This window comes from Platalea leucorodia (genome assembly GCF_965183815.1).
Source record: "Platalea leucorodia genome assembly, chromosome: 3".
NCBI classification, from domain to species: Eukaryota; Metazoa; Chordata; class Aves; order Pelecaniformes; family Threskiornithidae; genus Platalea; species Platalea leucorodia.
The window spans coordinates 95,079,579-95,098,110 of NC_138825.1; the positions used below are offsets into that span (position 1 = coordinate 95,079,579).

The following is an 18,532-nucleotide window of genomic DNA, read 5'->3' on the forward strand; positions in this document are numbered from 1 at the left end:
TATGATTAGAAATATAAAACCAGGCTGAGACAGGTCCATAAAATGCAAACTGAGGGAACAAGAAGCCTTAAAACCCTTCACCCTCTGTGGGGGTGGGAGGCAGGGAAACAGGTTATCCTGTGTCTTATCACATACTCCTAAATCCTAAGCTTTAACTCATTCATATCTACTTAGTCTGAATTTGTGAAAACAAGGACTAAGAGTATAAATAAAACTATGTATTCAACCAGAGGGCAAAACACGTTTCTATTTTTTCTGTTCCTGTGATAAACATTTAATTGCTTATATATTATAATTTAAATTTCTATTACATTTTATATAAAAACATAAAGAAAAAACATTTAAAAATGAAAGCACTCAGGAAAATAATGTTTAGAAGTCTAGGGAAACATTATTAACAGCTATTCACATGATTTAGCAAATATATCATCAATACAGTATCAAAATAAATAAAACATTTATCATGTAATTCTGTATTTAAACTATCATCCGGGTCAATATTTGTAAGTCAACTTATTCCTACAACTTAAAAGTAAACACCAGGGTGTTTAGGAAGTAACACTTCCACCAAACTGGCATTTAAGTGGACACCACAAATTTTGCGGGCTTTCATTCTTCCAGGCATTCTCACAATGCCACGTAGTTTTAAAGAAATGAAGAACACCAGAGCACTATTTGCTCCAACTCATTTCTCCTCGCACAAAATGATTAGGATGATAATTTGGAATACTTTGGGTAAGTAAAAAACATCCCCAGAGAACTAATGGGGACTAATAGTTCCTCCTCTCACTTGCCCAGACAGGTTGATTTTTGTGGAAGTTTTAGCTATCTTTGGGGGGAAAAACAAACAGACAAAACCACTACCCTAAGAAGCTACAGTAAGTTCTTCCTATTTGGTTAAATGAGTATTTGACATATTGTTTTTCCTATATGAAATGGAAAAGCTGCTAATATGATCTGCCCTCACTTTTATTTAAGGCATTTTCTAACACTTTTTAAATACAAATAAACTTATGTCAGCACCTCTGTAATGCAGGCCATCTGGTGCTGGTTGGTACCAGCTGACTGAGAGGCAGCAGTTCACTTTTATTGCTGAGTTTAAGCTGGCAATTTAGTCTCCAGTTTGGGGAAGAAAAACAGCATTTGATATACTACCATTGAAAGATAACCTCTAACTGACCCATTCCTGTCACTTAAATCAATTCTACACACAAAAAAGAGCCAATTTCAAACTCAAAATGCAATATAATAAAACAAACTAAACTTACAGTGTCAAATAGTACTTCAGTTAATCAAGTTTAACTGCTGCAATCCTTCAGAAATATTCATCATCATGATATGTTCACCAGAATGAGAAAAGTCTTAACTTCGGATGTCAATATTAGTTCACAAAAGCACAAGTAGTTTGTGAAGAAAAAATAGTTTGTTCTTTACATCCTCACCATTTAACTCTACTGTCCCAATACAACACAATCTGTCTTAAAAGGGCTTACTTTCAATAAATTAGATGTGGTTTCACAATAATTACTGCCTTCAATATGCAGTATTTTACAGTGAAACCATCACAGTGCTTTCATGAAAGTCTTCAACTGATGCAAGACCTCTAAAATAAATACCACAGAAAGCTGCACAGTGCTGAATCCAAGCACTGTCAAAGCATTCAGTGACACAGACTTAGCTGAAATTTATAATTTTGGATATCAGAAATACTTGTCAAGTTTTCCAGGGACAGTTTTCCAAAACACTTCTGGCTTAATTCTGGATTGCTAGCACTGAAGCACGTCAAGATTTTCTTTATTTGAAAATTAAAACTATATAAAAAGTTGAACCCTACAAAAATCTGGAAGTTTTAGGCATGTGAATTCTCTCCCCCTTTACTTCTGGAGCACACCAAACCTAGTTATGCCTTTTTTTATCTGAATTTGTCCTGCAGATGGATATAAAATGGTATGTTTTCAAAAAAACTAGAATTGCCCTAGCTGCTCTGAAATTCAAAAGTCTCATTCACACAATTCAATCCAAGGTCTCTGTTGTAAATCAAATATTGTGCAATGGAAGTACTTTACTAAATGCAGTACTTAATGCAACGTACTTTTATTAGCAGTCTTGTCAAATGCATGAAGAGCTTCCTGTCCATTCGGCAGAGAGCATACCATCTGATCGTCTGCAAACACAGCCTTCCTCACTCCATCCTTTGCAGCTCTGATGGCCTCGTTTATCCTTGGGGCACCCAAACTCCACAGCTCACACACCAGCCATTTCCCTCAGAGCCCTGATCCTTCAGCCTGGATGACCGGACTGCATCCCATCGCCTTCCCTTCTATGTTTCCTTTCAGTCGAAAACAGGGACAAGGCGGAATGGAGTACACGCAGACCCTGCTCCAACACGCAGCATGAATCATAGAATCACAGAACGCTTTGGGATGGAAGGGACCTTTAAAGGTCATCTAGTCCATCCCCCCTGCAACGGGCAGGGACATCTACAACTCGATCGGGTTGCTCAGAGCCCCATCCAGCCTGTCCTTGAATGTTTCCAGGGATGGGGCATCTACCACCTCTCTGGGCAACCCATTCCAGTGTTTCACTACCCTCTCATTGTAAAAAACTTCTTCCTTATATCTACTCTCAATCTACTCTCTTTTAGTTTAAAACCATGAAGAAGCAGCGTGGAGCTTACCTAAAGTGTTCCTCTGTGCTGTGAGCAGAAACTCTACTTAAAATGACTGCACAGTTTTAATTTTAATTCAGAAAACTACTATGAGGCTTTGGTAGCTCCCTCACACACCAGCAGAACATGTAGGCTACATATCCTTTATAAAGTCACCAAATGACTGTAAATTGAGCACATTCAATTACCTGAGGATGAACAAAAATCCTACTCAGTAGACATAAAACAAATAAAAACGAGTTCAGTGTTTTACTCTGTTCCCAAATGGAGAACGCGTTCAGTCAGCTTAGGCAGAAAAGAAAGGAGGAAAAAAAAAAAAAAAATCATGGCTGACATGGGAAATTTCACCAATTTCAGCTGTGCAAAGGAGTAATTAATAAGAAGGAAAAGCTCCTCAGCAGCTGATGAAAGGGTGGGCAGGATGATGAAGTTTAAAAAACGGCTATTAAAAGCCTAGCTGGTTTTTCTCATCTACAAATGACAAATTTTCATGTGTTACCACCAACGAAACAAGTAAGACTGGTGGACAAACTACCGACTTTCTTCCCTCCCCACTACTGAAATGGGCTCTTAAAGTATCAGATTTATTTTTTTAGCCAATTTAAAATCTCTTGAACTTAATTGTATGTACAGAACATCTAAAAATTGCTTTCATTGCATGACAGTCTGCCTTGTGATATTATTCTTGCTATTGACCTGTAAGAAGCACTAAGAAGCATGCAATTAGCTCAGTTTGATGATTTATTCTTTCAATTCAACACATTTTATATTGCTAAAATTGGCTGCTAAAATTCTGCTGCTTGCAAACAAGCTGGGCTTTGACTGGACATCTCAGCTCCACATAACCTGGCCCCAGTTTTCATGTAAGGAAGAAGTGTGTAATAATTGTTCCAGCAGTTTTCATGCAATCTGTTTTTTTTTCTCCAAAGTAACTGTAAAGATAAGGTTATTTTAAGCATGAGCACTGAGCAAACCTGAGGTCTGTAATTGTGGAAATAGAGTGGGGAGAGGGGGAAGAAGGACCCTGGGTAAGTTATGCAAGTTTCTCAACTTTCTTCAGTTAGACTGAAAAAAACATTACAGCTGCCATTAGTTTCATAACGTCACTTATTTTATTTTATTAAAGAATACTGCAGATCTGATGTGGAACATCACACTGTTGGCTGCTTCCAATAAAATGCTAATCACCAGACTAGACTCAGTCTGTAGCTGACATAGTAAGATCTTATTATGTTAAAAATTACCCAGTAATTTTGTCACAGAAAGTGGAACAGCCCAGAAAAATAGAGTCAAACAAGTATCCTTGAAACTACTGTTCTGCAGTAGATCTCTATATCTTGAGGAAATTCTACTCTATGCCTGAAATCACTGTCTCCAACTCGAATGTTCATAAAAATGTTTCCCGTGAAACCCACTTTAAAGACATGATGATTCTTACTGAAAAAACAATTTCAGTAAGAAAACCCACTATTGTTAAATCAGTTAAAAGATGATTTTCTGTTCTTTCTACTTATCAAAGCATTCTAATCAACAAAGTATCTTTTATGCCATAATTACCTGACAAATTAATGCAATACTGGAATAATGCAGTTTACTAAATCAATGCTGCAAGCTTTCAGCAATATTTGAAAACGTAACAGAAATCATGTTAGACATTCAGCTTGTTAAAGGCTCAAGATCAGTTAGTCACCAGAGAAAGGCTCTTACGCAGATGTAGGAGATCGGTCAGTTCTATGAAGCAGAGATCAGAACATGAGAACTGAATGTGAACATTTTAATTTTTTAGGATGTATATTCTTGTTGTAAGAGCTAAGAAACTTAAACTCAAGATAAGATATAAAAAAGAAGACACTAGGAACTTAAGACTTGTAGGAATATATGACACTTGTAAAGAGATATGAAGTTTTCTGTAGCTTCATTTTCAACTTTTTACTAGTTGAAAGCCTGTCATTTTTTCCATCTTTACTGATTCCTCTACAGGATGGCTAAAACACTGCTTGAATTACCTTAATCAAGAGAAGTCTCAAAGTTGTGGTAGAACTGCCAATTGCTTGGTCACGTATTTTTAATTCACTAGCTTCCCAAGCCTGGAATGTCTAGACTGGGACATACCATGCCTGCAATAAAGGTGACCACTGACTTCACATATGTCCAAAGAATTCTCATATTCTGTTTCCTTCTCCAGAAAGCTGAGAACTGGGATAAATAGCCATTTACTGCTTGATGTGGTTGCTGAAAACGTGATAGTACGGTCAAGATGCCAGCATTCCCCTATTGATTCAACATGCAATATTTAAAATATCCTATAGACGGTCTCTAACCAGATGTGATGTGTATCATTATTAGTCAGACTAAGAAGAATAATAATGTTTATCAGCTCCTTGAAGCAGAATCACAGCACAAAACCAGCAATGTATTATTCCATATATACAAATAAAACCTTTCCACCCTCTATCTCACTAGTACTTTCCAATGGAAACGCAAGCATTTGATATAGGTCTCTTTCCTTTGGATTCTAGAAAGTGACTGAAATTTTAAAATGTGTAAAGTTTACAGGCTGTGTCTAAAAATAGTTTATTTTGAATGATCCTTAAAAGCCTTGAAAAGCCCAAGCTTAACGAATCTCTTCAATTAAAAAGATGACACACAGATGAGTTCCATTTGAGCAATCAGTGCTGACACATTAATAATGAAATAAAATATGCTGCCGTATTTCAAATGTTTTGCAGCTGTTACAACAGCACTGTTATCTAATGCAGATATATTTACCAAATTCCACATTTTGTAGTACAACCATTTAAAATCAAAATACCTCTTTTTACTTGCTTAATCATTAACTGGTAATCTAATGACATTTCAAATGTAAATCTAATCAGCAGCATTTGAATTCGTTTTTATTTCAAGTATTAGGGTAGTCCCTCAGCTGTAACTATGCACTGTTATCTTTTCTCCTCACCTAACCAAGTATTCCCAGCCAAGGGAATACCTGCCTGACAAGGTTCAGGCATCCTTGCAAAGGGAAACCCTCTCTCCCCCAGACCAAAACTAGACCTTTGGGTTTTAGAAAGTTAAGATTTCCAAACCACAGAAATGTTTTTAGCCTTTATAACTGAAGTCTATTGTTCTAAGGACCAGAATAAAACATTTGACTGGATGGCCTTGTAAAACTTCAACAATCAACAATTTTAATATTTTTATTCTCATCCCTAAATAAGCTTTAACCTCCTATCATATGAATAAGGATATTCTTTTCCACTACCTCAGTGAAGCTGCACAAATTGTCATAACAAAGTTTGCTTCTGCGTTAACTTATTCCAAAACTGCGTTCCAATTTCAGAAAAACGATATTTGTATTGAGGAGGGGCTTTTTTCCCCTTCAAGTGTGCACATATTTTTGTATCTTGTTTTATTATGCAAAGTAAACAACTTCTATTTGAAAACTGAACTAGAAATACATCTGCAATCATAATGTGTGAATACACAACATTTTTCATGATTGTAACACAGCACTATTGGGGAATAAACTGACAGATGGAGACTCCAATGCATTCTGCGGACTACGCTGCAGATCAGAACGTACTAATGGATTCACATCATCTGAGAGAGGACATCTGTCTTAGAAGAAATTATTGCATTTAATACTTAAATTACCCATTCCATTTTTGTTTAATATTAACTCTGTACAGAAGCATACGTGATTTAATTGTACCTACATAGCTAAGGCTGCTCATTATGCTTTAATATAGCTGCGTAAAGAAGCACTTTAGCTAGTCTGTCTGTCATGTTTTGTGACATGATCTAGTTGAATATTTTCAAGTTACCTAGACCAGAGTTATTAATTCAATTCTACAAATTATACACTTACGTTTAAAATGGATCCATTTATGAAAGACAGTATTAAGTGACCATACACCACTCAATAAAATTGAAAATTTTCTGTGCAAGAATAGCAATGGTACATCTTAAAAACCTTAATTATCTGAGCTTAAATCTTAACAAATCTTAACTCACTTCCCTCTTCCCCCAAACACATTCCTTGTCGTATGGTCAAACAACCTCTGTATGCAAGCAACAGCACAAGTAAACCATTCATGTGGGTTATCCGGATCACTATTCATACGTACATACACACACACACATACGTGTATATATATACACACATATACACATACATATTAAAAATTTCATTTTTAAAAATCTTTGTACATGTCTAATACTATGTGTAATTTTTAAATAACGGACAAAAATAAACTATTCTTACCTTTTCAACTGCTAATTGTTTTGATGGTTTTTCTGATTCTCTCTCTCTCTTTTTCTCTTCTTTCTTTTTTTCTTTTTCCTTCTGGGAAAAAAAAAAAAAAAGGTATTTTGCTCATACTCAAACTCAATAACAATGCATTTGCAAATATATTGAATGCCCACAGTCATACAGAATATAAACAGAGATCTTTAGTTACTCCCTTTCAATTCAGAGTTTATGCTTCTATCTGCTCTGCTTCCAGAAGTGACTCATTTTGCTCAAATAGCACTACTAAAAATATTGTAACTCTCACAATTCAAGAAATTCACTACTTCACCTGCTCATCTGCATTTCTTATTATAAGCAGAAGGAAAAAAGAACCAGCTTTGCATCTCCTAAGCTAAGCAGATCTGAAAAGAAAAAAAACATCTACAAGTACTCCATTAACTCTGATAACTTTGGTTGTTAGGACAGATGCCGGTCTTTTTGACCAAAGAACTACAGTAAGGTAATTTGCATGCAGCTTTCTGCAGAGTTCCTGATTTTTAAAAGCTAATCTAGAAATCTTAAAAAAATACTCCTGAGTGTAAAAAGTTGACTTGGGCCATATGACAGACCCGCTAAGTCATAAGACATTAAGTTGTTCCAGAAGGAGAAAACATAAGAGATCCCTTTACACTGAACACATTATAATGACATTACAGAAATTTTTTCATTTTAGTTTTGAATGAATAGATGAGGCAATATTACAGATACAGTCTGACTGAAGAAAAGCATAAAATATTCCTTAAGGCATCATAACATACAGAAGATACGAACTTTTTAGGCCGGCAATTGCTTTGACACAGTGTTAGTAGTGATTTTTAAACCTAGCAATCTGCCTGCATTTACCTTGTATAACTGCAGTTCAGTACTAGTGAGTATACTTGAACATTAAAATGGATGGAACAAGAGTTTACTGTATGTAATAAAGGAGATGAGACAGTAGCTCCTAAATGTTCGTTCAGTCATTAGACTTGGATCCTTTTGTTCAAAGCTTCAAAACAGCTTTGTTCCAAAAGACGCTATTTTTTAGCGAGTTTCCCAATATTAGGAGGAAGTTTGAGAGGTTAGATAACTGTCCGTGCAGCTCCAGTATTAAAAATAAAACCGATTACTAGGCTACAGGTTTCCGTCAACAAGGATTTTTTTTTCTTTTTAATATCCAGTTTTTAAATCTGTGTAACATGACATTTGGTTAAAATAGCTCTAACACTAAGATAAAGGGAGTTTTCTTCCAGTTTTGGGGGTTTTTTTGGGTTTGTTTTTTTTTTTGTTGTTTTTTTTTGGGGGGGGGGGGGTGACGGGGCACAGGGGGACGCAAATAACACATTCTTCACAATTTCAAATAATCAATTCTCAAAACTTTCACCATATTCAACAGATGGATTGGGGTTACTTAACTGAGGTTACTCAAATCCCAACTACTCCCCGTGATTTATTTCATCAGGCATTAACCTGAACACTCGGGTCCTGGAAAGTGAGACTACCACACCGAGCACCTGCTTCAGCGTGGGTGTCACTCGAGCAATAGGAAGCAATGGCCACAGTCACGAACCTGCAGGAAAGGGGGATTTGGAATGTCTGTTTTGAAGAAAAGAAACAGAGACTAGCTTAGATTGTAGTGAACATTAGGAACACAAAAATGAGCATAGTAGTCCAAATCAGAGGCCCAGCCAACACTTATCTCACCTGCAGCAGTGCCAGGTGTTCAAGAAAAAGTCTGTATGACTAGGACAAGCATAGAGCGGTGTTTTATTTTGAGGCCATCACAATAACCTAAGACTTGCAGGCTTACTGAACTAAGATTACAAATGCATAGCCGTGCCTTTCAAACGAAGCTTAGCCTTTCTTTCATTACTGTGTCACTGATCCTAGTACCAACCTGCATTCTAAAGACTCTCAAAATCCTGTGACCGTAATCATGTACTGCACACACATATACTGCCAGAGCAATAACTTTTCCAAAAGTCTTTCATTCCCTGTCCCTACTTCAACCTTCCCAAGTTGAATCATTTAAATAAACCTAATCTCTTCTCCTATGGAAGCTTTTCTACATCTTAGACAACTGCGATTTGTTTCCTCTCCTCCTGGGAAAGGTTGCTGGAACTGTCATAACAGTACACTTACTTTTCAAATACAGTACCTTAAGTTTACTTGAATATGTTTAAGTGAAACTAGAGTTAAAGTTTTTGCATATAATCATCTTGAGGATGTCCTGATTTCCAGTTTGACTTCATTTTTTTTTTTTTTTTAAATATGTTTTGTTAGACAAACCTTGCTTCTAGAGGAAATAATATCTGGGAACTTTTATTCTTCAGGGACTTTGAGAACGAGGAGGGCTTGCAGTAAGTTTCATATAGCAAACATTCCATAAAGGTGACCAAATATAAATAAATGCTTCTCATTGCCCTTAACAAATCCCTGACAGCTTCATAGTGAAAATATGAAGACTTAAAATAAACTGTTCACCCGTGTTTCTGCCTCCACACCTCACAAAGCCTACAGGAACTGTCTTGATTCCCAGAGACTTTATTTTCATTCACTTCATTTTCCCTGTGGACTTGAAAACCCATAACTCCTTCATCTTCACACTTCACAATTTCAATATGCGAGCTTTCTGCTTCAGCTCCATTAGGTAAAAATGAATTCAGACTAAATAAAAACATTTCTCAGATGCTGTATTCATGCCAGAACTTCAACTCAAGTGTTTCATTACTTGCAAAAGCAGTCAAAAGGACTATGAAGATAATAAAATGAAATTGGTTTTATACTGGTCTTAAATTCTAAACAAAAATTATTTGTTTTTTTCCTCCGAGATTCATTTCCAACAACATGGCATACTAGTTACACAAAGGAATTTTCAAATTTGAATGCATCAAGAGAGGCGGGTAAGAAAGGAAAGGCGAGTTTCACTCTAAGTGGCTGCTGCTATTCCTGGTACAATTTAAAACACATGTCAAATTCACCAAGGCTTGTGGTCTAGTCCATGACACTGTCATTTAAATTTTAATTAATGTTTAAATATAGCTGAATTAAAATAATTTATAGCATCTGTCCACATTTTCTGTATTTCAAAGAAAAAACATGATTTATGTTTAGATCATAAGTTATTTCATATACTGTATACAGTCTCAAATTAGAGTGAAGTATCCAAAAGAGCCTAACATTGCGCATTCACATTCTAAAAAAAATGTATTTCATTATCGTTGCAAATTGTGACATTTACTGAAAGTTCATACAAATGATGCCTCATCTACTATTTGTTTGTGTGTTAAGTTTTTCAAAGGCCCTTCTAAACAGTAAATGTACCATCAGCACATACACACATATCCCAGCTAGAAGGGATATTAAAACTAGTATGAGTTAACAGAAGTGTCATTGAATTAATTCTATATTTATCTCCGAGGAGACTGAACTAAATGCCTGGAACAGTACTGATAATTTAGATCCTGAAACAAGCAAGTAATATAAAAAAATACCAAAAATTATTCCCGAGGAGACAGGACAATGTCACTCATGCCCATTAGTTGGGAATGAAATGGTGTTTCCACAGTTTTGGGACACTAAACCAGAACAGAACCAGAATTTTGACATATAAACACTAAGAGGTAACAATCATGCGTGTGCTTTGTCCCGCTGTATCGGTTCTTTTCATTTATCCAGTCCAGGAAGCACGGGGGAGAGAAGTATTTTAAATGCCTGAAGTATTACCGCAATTCAAATTCTTTAGTTCATTCAGTGAAATTACTCTATAGAAATGTAAACATTTGTGCAAAGCAGTAACCTGTCAAGAGTTACACCCAAAACCAATATACCTCTGCTTTGCTCTTCTCAGCAGCAGCTTGCAGAGAAGGAGAGGATGCCAAAGGCTGAGCAGCATCAGAAGAGGATATCTGTACAAAACAGAGGAAAGAAATGAGCAAGAAAATAAGCAAGAACAGCTGGGAAGGGGGGTGGGGAGCAGAGGCAGCTAAGAGACATGATTTTCATTCTTTTTTTTCAATAATGGGGGGGGGGGGGGAATACAACATAGAAAAAAAACAGAAGAGGAGACAAAGTATTTAGTTTGTTTTTGTTTTTTTTCTTTTTATTAGTATGATTTTTAAAGGAAATCTGTCAGGTAGGAATGAGTGACTTATAATGAAATTCACTAGAACAGAATATCAGAAAATGAACCTGGATAAGATCATATCACAGGCCTAAGAAAAATAATTAGGTTTCATCCATTGTTCAATTTTATCCAGTGTGACTACTGAAATATTAATGTCCTGAAGCATGAAGGCACACTGTCCCAGAGGGGGGGGGGGAGAGAAGAGAGTGCCTTTGTTCTTGTTCACTGTAACAGAATATTTTTATTAAGAGGAATGCAAAATAACTCTGAAAGTTATACATTAATTAAAGTTCTAATTAACTCTTCACTAAGAGCACTCCAAATGAGTAAAGAGCTTAGAGTTAATATAAAGCCACATCCTAGCAGTAGGATGCCAGACCTTTCAGACAGGTGATACTTCTTTTCTAGGAATCAGTACGTAAAATTGCTATTAGCACCACTAGACTTCCAGAATTACCCAAAAGGTATAAGTTATATATGCAACAGATGCAGTTTGCTCAAGAAAACAGGATTTCTCAAGATGCGTTTTCATACATCTTCCTATCCAATTTCTTTATGCATAGTTGATCACTTTAATGGAAACATTATCTTGCTATTCCCCTTACTACAAACACGCAACTGAATTACATTTACCAAACATGTAGAAGATCTTCAGAGCTATAAAGCTGACACTTCTACACTCTGTCTTGTATCACCTCTACTATCTACAAGGAAAATTTAAAAATAAATGAAGCTATTACAGAGCAGGTCATTATGTTGGATCAAAATAACCAATTTAGATGACATGTTTTTACTTAGTCAAAAAAAACCCAAAACAAAACAAAACAAACCAGCTTGCACTAAAAGGAAACTGAAAGCTGCAAAAAAAAACCCTACCTCATATCTAAATACCCCATATTTCTTATAGAAAATCCTACCAATATAATTCCAGCTTATATAGCTGGAATATTCATAAAATATATATATTTGATATTTTTACAAACTCAGAAACTATGCTTATCCTGGAAGGTGGTATAGAGCTTCAGGAAATATATTTATAAAGTTTAATTTTTAAACAAAATTTCACCTGCAGAAATATGAAACAGAATCCTCATTTTTAAATTTACTGTTTTAAAATCCTCAGGTTATTAGAAGAGTTATGGATACATCTGCTGCAATGAAGCAGTTTCTCAAACTGTAGCATTCTGTTGCTATAGAAACACAGGGATCCTGTTTATTCTGATTACACCACATTGTAACCAAACAAAGATGTCAGAAAAATGATTAGGTAATTACATATATTAAACTATGAGCTCTAACACCATGTTCCTTACTAAGATTTCAATTAAATGCAAATGTGTGAAATTGTGATAATGGAACATCCTAGGTATACTTTCAAATTTCTGAAGATAAAGGGGGATTTGTTTGGGTTTTTTTTTTCCCCCCCGTTCTTTTGTGTGCCACGGATTTTAAGAGAATCTAAACTTGATAGCTCTCACAGCTGAACAGCAGGTAACAGCTACTCACCACACAGAACCAGGTAAGCAGAATTTCTTTTGGGAGTTGGGGGGAATCAGCACTATAGATGTTTGCGTCACATTTCCATCCTCCCATAATAGTTCTTTTCAGTCTGCATATCATTTTCATAAATTAAGGGATTATCTAACCTAGGATAAGGTAATCCTATGTAGGCCTGAAAGTAATTACTATAGCTTTGCAAATCAAGTAACACAGAAGCGTCACGCAAGCTGTAAGTGGGAGACAGAGCAAAGAGCGGTTGCTGTCTAGCCTGGGATATGGAACGGGATGTACAAGCTGAGAAATGCCCGAGAGTAATGTTTGAAGATAAACAGCAGCACTACGTTCACTTCAGGCTAAAAAACAGCACTTGAAAGCACACTTCACATATGCAAATGCTAAACTAAGCAAGAGTACAAAAGACATATGACTGAAGCTAATCTTTAAGAGAAGACACATTACAATGTATAAAGAACTGATTAAGTTTATATAACGAAAGCAACAGCATGAGTTTGGGCTGCTGAACAGCTTTATCACCACCGCATCGTGTTAAAGTTGTTATCTACCATGCTGCGCCAGATAAGGAAATCTGAATAAAAAAAAATCCAATCAAGTCAAACTGAGTGGCTAGATAAAGCCAAACATAAAATGGGATTAAAAGGGAGGCTGGCACAGTCCATTGTGGTGAGTGGTTAAGCAGTCAGAGTATCAAGAGCTTATCAGGGTACCAGAGAAGCCTGGAAAAATACTTGCCATTGGGACAAACTGATGCTGAAGGGGCAGCTGACCTGTTAACCCTGTTACAGTTCCCAGCTGGCACTGAACCAGCTGCCTCCCGAGCTCAGAGCAATCCAGCACGGCCCAGGCTGAGTGCAGAGGAGCCTTAGCGAGAGGCGGTGCTCTCCAGCTGGAATCAAGTCCCTGCAGTGCCAACTATCCTGCTCCTTGTCTGTGCTCAGGTGTTGCATTGTGTCACATCTATATACCAGAACTAGCACCAAATAAAACTGAAAACTGTAATAACACTGCAATGTAAGGGTATTCTTTTATCATCTTGGGTTTTTTTCAGTTAGAAGACTGAATTTTCACTAATACGCAAGTCATTATTACAGATGCTAATACCCTCTTCGAGCATGAAGAGAAACCAAACACCTCAGTCATCAAGTGCTTGGTTTTCACGAGATTTCAAAATGCTCATCTTTAACCCGAACCAACCCCATATTTTAGCAAACCAGTGAAGTTGCTTAATATTCTGAGATGTCAATAAAACCTTGTTTTCCCTTGTCCCCAACTCTTACTTTGAAAGCTTGTGGTATGTTCATATTTTCAAACTGCAGCACGCTTTACAGATGTAATGTATAGCAAAAACCTCAACAAATAATCCTTCTCCTTAGCATATGTCAACCCTAAACAACTTTGACGCTATTCTGATTACTTTGTTGCCAAAACCCAGGTTAGACCATTCAAAGTTAGTACTAATACCTTCTACGTCCTGTTTGCAGTGACAGACGTACCATTAGGTATGGGGGATATTAGTTATTGAACAGATGCAACACTGATAAGGAAGAGTGGTTGACAACAAGCTGTGTGCTGCTGGCTTGTATTTCCAGCAAATCTTTGTTTTTAAAACTACGGCAGTGGTAAAGCAGCTCATAGAGCTGTTCCCATTCGTAGTCAAAGGAGATTCATCAGCTTGCCAACAAATGGCAAATGAGAAAGCATCTGCTCAGCGACCTATTTCTACATTTGTGGCCAGTGTGGGAGCGCTGAGGTTAGACTAAACCCCAGATCAAACCACTCACCCATGACAGGTAAATGCATCCAACTCTCCCAGAGTTCAGTCACTCCTGGTGAAACTGCCTTTAATTAGTTGAAAGCCACAAATGCACTTTAAATATTTATAGCAGAACCCTCATCACCACTCATGATTGCCAACCAAGGTTTTAATAGTAATTTTAAAACTGATTTTTAGGAGACTGAGATCACTGAAAAGCAGCACTACGTAATCCTACATCAAAGTAACGTACCGGTTTTCTATTTGGTATTTATCAGCCTTTACTAATAATGACTTGTTTCTATAAGCTTGATCAGGAGCATCAGTAAAGGAAGATCTATTCCATGCTTGGGTTCAAGCCTGAGTACCTGAGAATACTGTTGTTTACAAACAAGACATCCCCTCTGTAATGTAGGAAAAAAAAAAAAAAAATCTGGTTTGCAAAAACCCACTATTCCACAGCAATAACTGTCTTCTGCTATCACTATTCTAATTTGTCAGTTTTAATCCAATTGTTATATTCCAGTGGAAACAAAGACAAAAAAACTAAAGAATCAGTTTAGAGAAAAACTGGCCAATACTGACACCAATTATGATGTTTGTAGAGCAGACAGCAGGAAAGGTAGAAAATATCTTTGTTTAATTCAGATCCAGTGGAAAAAGGCATTTGAGCAAGTAGGTACTAAAAGTAATATTTGTCATCATAACCACTAAAGACAAGTGACCAAAACCTCCCTCACTTTTGGCCACATCTGTAAATTCATCTAAATTTCTACATCAAAATCCAAAAAGCAATTTCCAGCCATCTTCCAGAATTCAAGTAAAGCAGCACACACTCATCTACTCTAATAACATATGTTAGCACTACACTCTGGAAAGCTGTCAACTAAGACGTCCTGCAATGAACCATACATGCTGCTAGAAAAAGAATACAGTGGATGTGCTTGTGTGCATTAAGAACGTACTGCAAACTGACAACTAGCATCTGAATTTTTTATTTTAGCTTTTAACTTAAGAGTAGTTGGGAAGTGAATTCAGAATTGCTTAAAAGAGGGAATGACAGCAAGGAGCTGTTTCTTAAGTTTCCACACTTATACTCATATGTCCAAAAATTTCGATCGTGTTTCAGACCAAAAAACTTGTAGTCATTTCATTTTTAGCAATTCTTGAAATTCTTTCCATTCTTTGTGTTTTGGGACTCCTTTTTAGAAAGGTGATAAAGTCAAAATAACCATTTTGCATAATGAAACTCAATACTGTCTTTAAAGCATCATGTACATTCAGTGCTGAGGAAGAAAATACATACGCATGTAACAGTACGGTAAGATTTCATTTTCACCTATGCTCTGAGAGACACTCTTTGGTTCACAAAAAATGTAAGATTGGAAAAGAAAGAATCTGCAGGTTTACAATATTACTCCAGTTCCCTGCCCCTCTTAGATAGCAATGTGTTACCTATCCCTATTTTGTCCATTAAAAACTTTTATAGTGTTTATTATGTTATTATTTAGTAGTGGCACTATCCAAATATATGCTATGTTAATAGTTAACATAAAAGCATGAATACAAACAGTATTTGGCCCCATAGCTCTGATGTAGTCTATGCATCAGACTATGATTTCAAGTGAAAAAAAATAAGCTTAAAGATGCACTAAATGAAGGTATCAAAGAACATACTATACAAAACCTAAGAATGATTTTACTTCAGTTTGCACTAACATATTTCTCATGGTAGATAACGGTCATACAAACACTTATGGTCATTAAGGTCAATGTACTGAATAAAGTTTTCATCAACTTTTATTCGTAGTTTTTCCAAAATCCTGCTCTTGATGTAACGCATGTTGTTATTTAGCCTTTTATTAAAAAGGGTTCAAGTTAAAGCTTCAGAAACCTGTATTAATCTTCCATTTAAATATGCAACTTAGGGTGCTATCACTCAGAAGATTCAAGAGATTAAAAAATGAGCGCGTTATCAAACCATGTCAATATATTCAGGAAATGAGCAGCTGAACCAAATACAAAGGTGCCCTCGAGTGGCCATTTTATATGCACACAATATACAGGGAAATAACCTAAATGAAGAGGAGTACTCTACACTCATTTTACAAGTTTTAAGTTCAGCTGCTAGATATGTTTTTCTCATTTCAGCAGACTTTTGAGTTTATTACTGTACATCTCCAATGAATATTGACAACACTAAAATTAGTATTTTATTTTAAAGCAGTAGCAATTACAGACTGCTATGAGATGCATATAAACATGCAACCAATTGCTTACCATTTTTTAAAGAGGCCTATTCTCAAAATACTGAAAGGAGTACAAGAATACTGATGTACTATTGATAACACTTATCTATGAATTTCTGCGGAAGTTCTTTAGGCTAACTAGCAAGGCTTTTTTTAAACTTACTAAAATGTCTCCCTCATTCAGTGCTCTAACCACTGGACACCACGTAAAAAAGATTGTGTCCCACATTTCACAGAATGCAGCAGTAGCTGGCTTTTCAAAGCAGCTGATACTGCTCTTCCATCAATATTCTGAACATGCTCACCACTCCTCCATCCCTTCAGAGTGTCCATATCTTGTTACAGGAATACAGTGAAGCTGGTGCAAAAGATAGCTGTAGTTCTGGATGTGTGCAGAGCTAAAGACGTTTAGAAAATTTACATCAAGCAGAGATGCAATTACTCAATGTTCTGGGAAATACAGATATATTTAATAGTATTAGACTTGAGTGCAAAATATTTTTTCCAACTCTGACCAAGAGCGCCCACACCTACTGTCACCCACCTTTTTTTGGATCATTTCGCTTCTCCTTTAGATAACCACCTCTTGAGATATTATGGAGAGTCACCATGGCTTAATTAAAGGCTGATATAGGATAAACAAACCAGATGCTTTTAACCTCTTACTGGAGTACTCTCCATTTCCCCTGTCCAACCTAACTGACGTTTTCTGTATTTGTTCCTGGGAAAACTGTCTTTAATGAGAGCTTCCCAACACATCAGAACAATACCTTTTTTCCTCCCAAGTAGCTTGCCCTGCTGCATATTGGACCATTTACATTTTCATGATCCATGTTAAACTGGCAACACAGCCACTGCAGATTTCAGCTTCAGCAGATTTGAGCTTCGGCAGAAGTTTTGTTTACATGGACACAGTAACTTGTAGCTAGGCAGTCCAGCTGTGGGAACTACTGCTCGCATGAAGTGGGGAAAACAAGACCCTGCACATGGGAGTTACTAAGTACGCAGCCAGCATACTGAAAATCCGCACCCTGGCTTCTTTAACTCATTCATTTAACAATTGCTGGGCAAAGTCCAGCTCGGTACACTCAGGAGTTGATACTGGGGCCAGCTATTTAACTTCTTCACTTATGCCCCACACAATGGGACAGAGTACATCATCGGCAAGTTTGCAGATAATACAAAATGAGGAGCAGTGGTTGATACACTAGATCGGCGCTCTGCATGGCAGCATGCCTTCGACAGGATGGGTCAGCTGGAACCCCATGAAGTTCAAAGGGAAGTGCCAAGTCCTGCATCTGGGGAGGAATAACTCCATGCACCAGTACAGGCTGGGTGTCAACTGGCTGGAAAGCAGATTTGCAGAAGAGGACCTGGAGGTCCTGGCAGACAAGTTGGACATGAGCTAGCAACATGGCCAGTTCTGGGCTCACAAGTACAAAAGAGACATGGGCAAACTGGAGCAAGTCCAGCAAAGGGACACTAAGATGATTAAAGGATTGGAGCACCTTTCAGATAAGGAGAGGCTTAGTGAATTGAGATTCTTTAGCCTGCAGGAGAGAAAGCTAATGGGAGGGAAAGGAGGGAAGAAGTCTTATTAACATGTATAAATTCCTGGTGGCAGGGAGCAAAGACTGAGGCAGATTGTTGCCTGTGGTATCCAGAAACAGGACCAAGAGGCACTGAACATAAATTGAAACACAGGAAATTCCATTGAAACTTAAGAATAAAACTTTTTTTTTTTTTTTTTTTTTTTTTTTTACCGTGGGTGTGGTTGAATACTAGAACAGCTTATGCACAGAGGTTGTGGAATCTCCAGCCCTGAAAATATTCAAAACTCAACTGGACACGGCTCTAAGCAACCTGTTCTAGTTGACCCCCCTTTGAGCAGGCGGAATTGGATGATCACCAAGGGTCCCTTCCAGCCTGAGCTATTCTGGATTCTATAATT

General features: G+C 36.9%; 1 protein-coding gene across 3 annotated transcripts in view; it reads right to left on the bottom strand.

The window, feature by feature from the left end:
* The window catches only part of SMAP1 (small ArfGAP 1), a 107,065-nt gene that overhangs the window by 45,617 nt on the left and 42,916 nt on the right, over positions 1-18,532 (bottom strand). For 2 of the 3 annotated variants that reach the window (XM_082307249.1, XM_082307247.1), the window contains exons 5-6: positions 10,766-10,843; positions 6,930-7,010 (exon numbers count right to left, since the gene is read on the bottom strand). In XM_082307249.1, coding sequence (XP_082163375.1) covers positions 6,930-7,010; positions 10,766-10,843 — 159 coding nt within the window. The remainder of the gene's footprint in view (positions 1-6,929; positions 7,011-10,765; positions 10,844-18,532) is intronic. The other variant, XM_082307248.1, reaches the window with a different exon arrangement.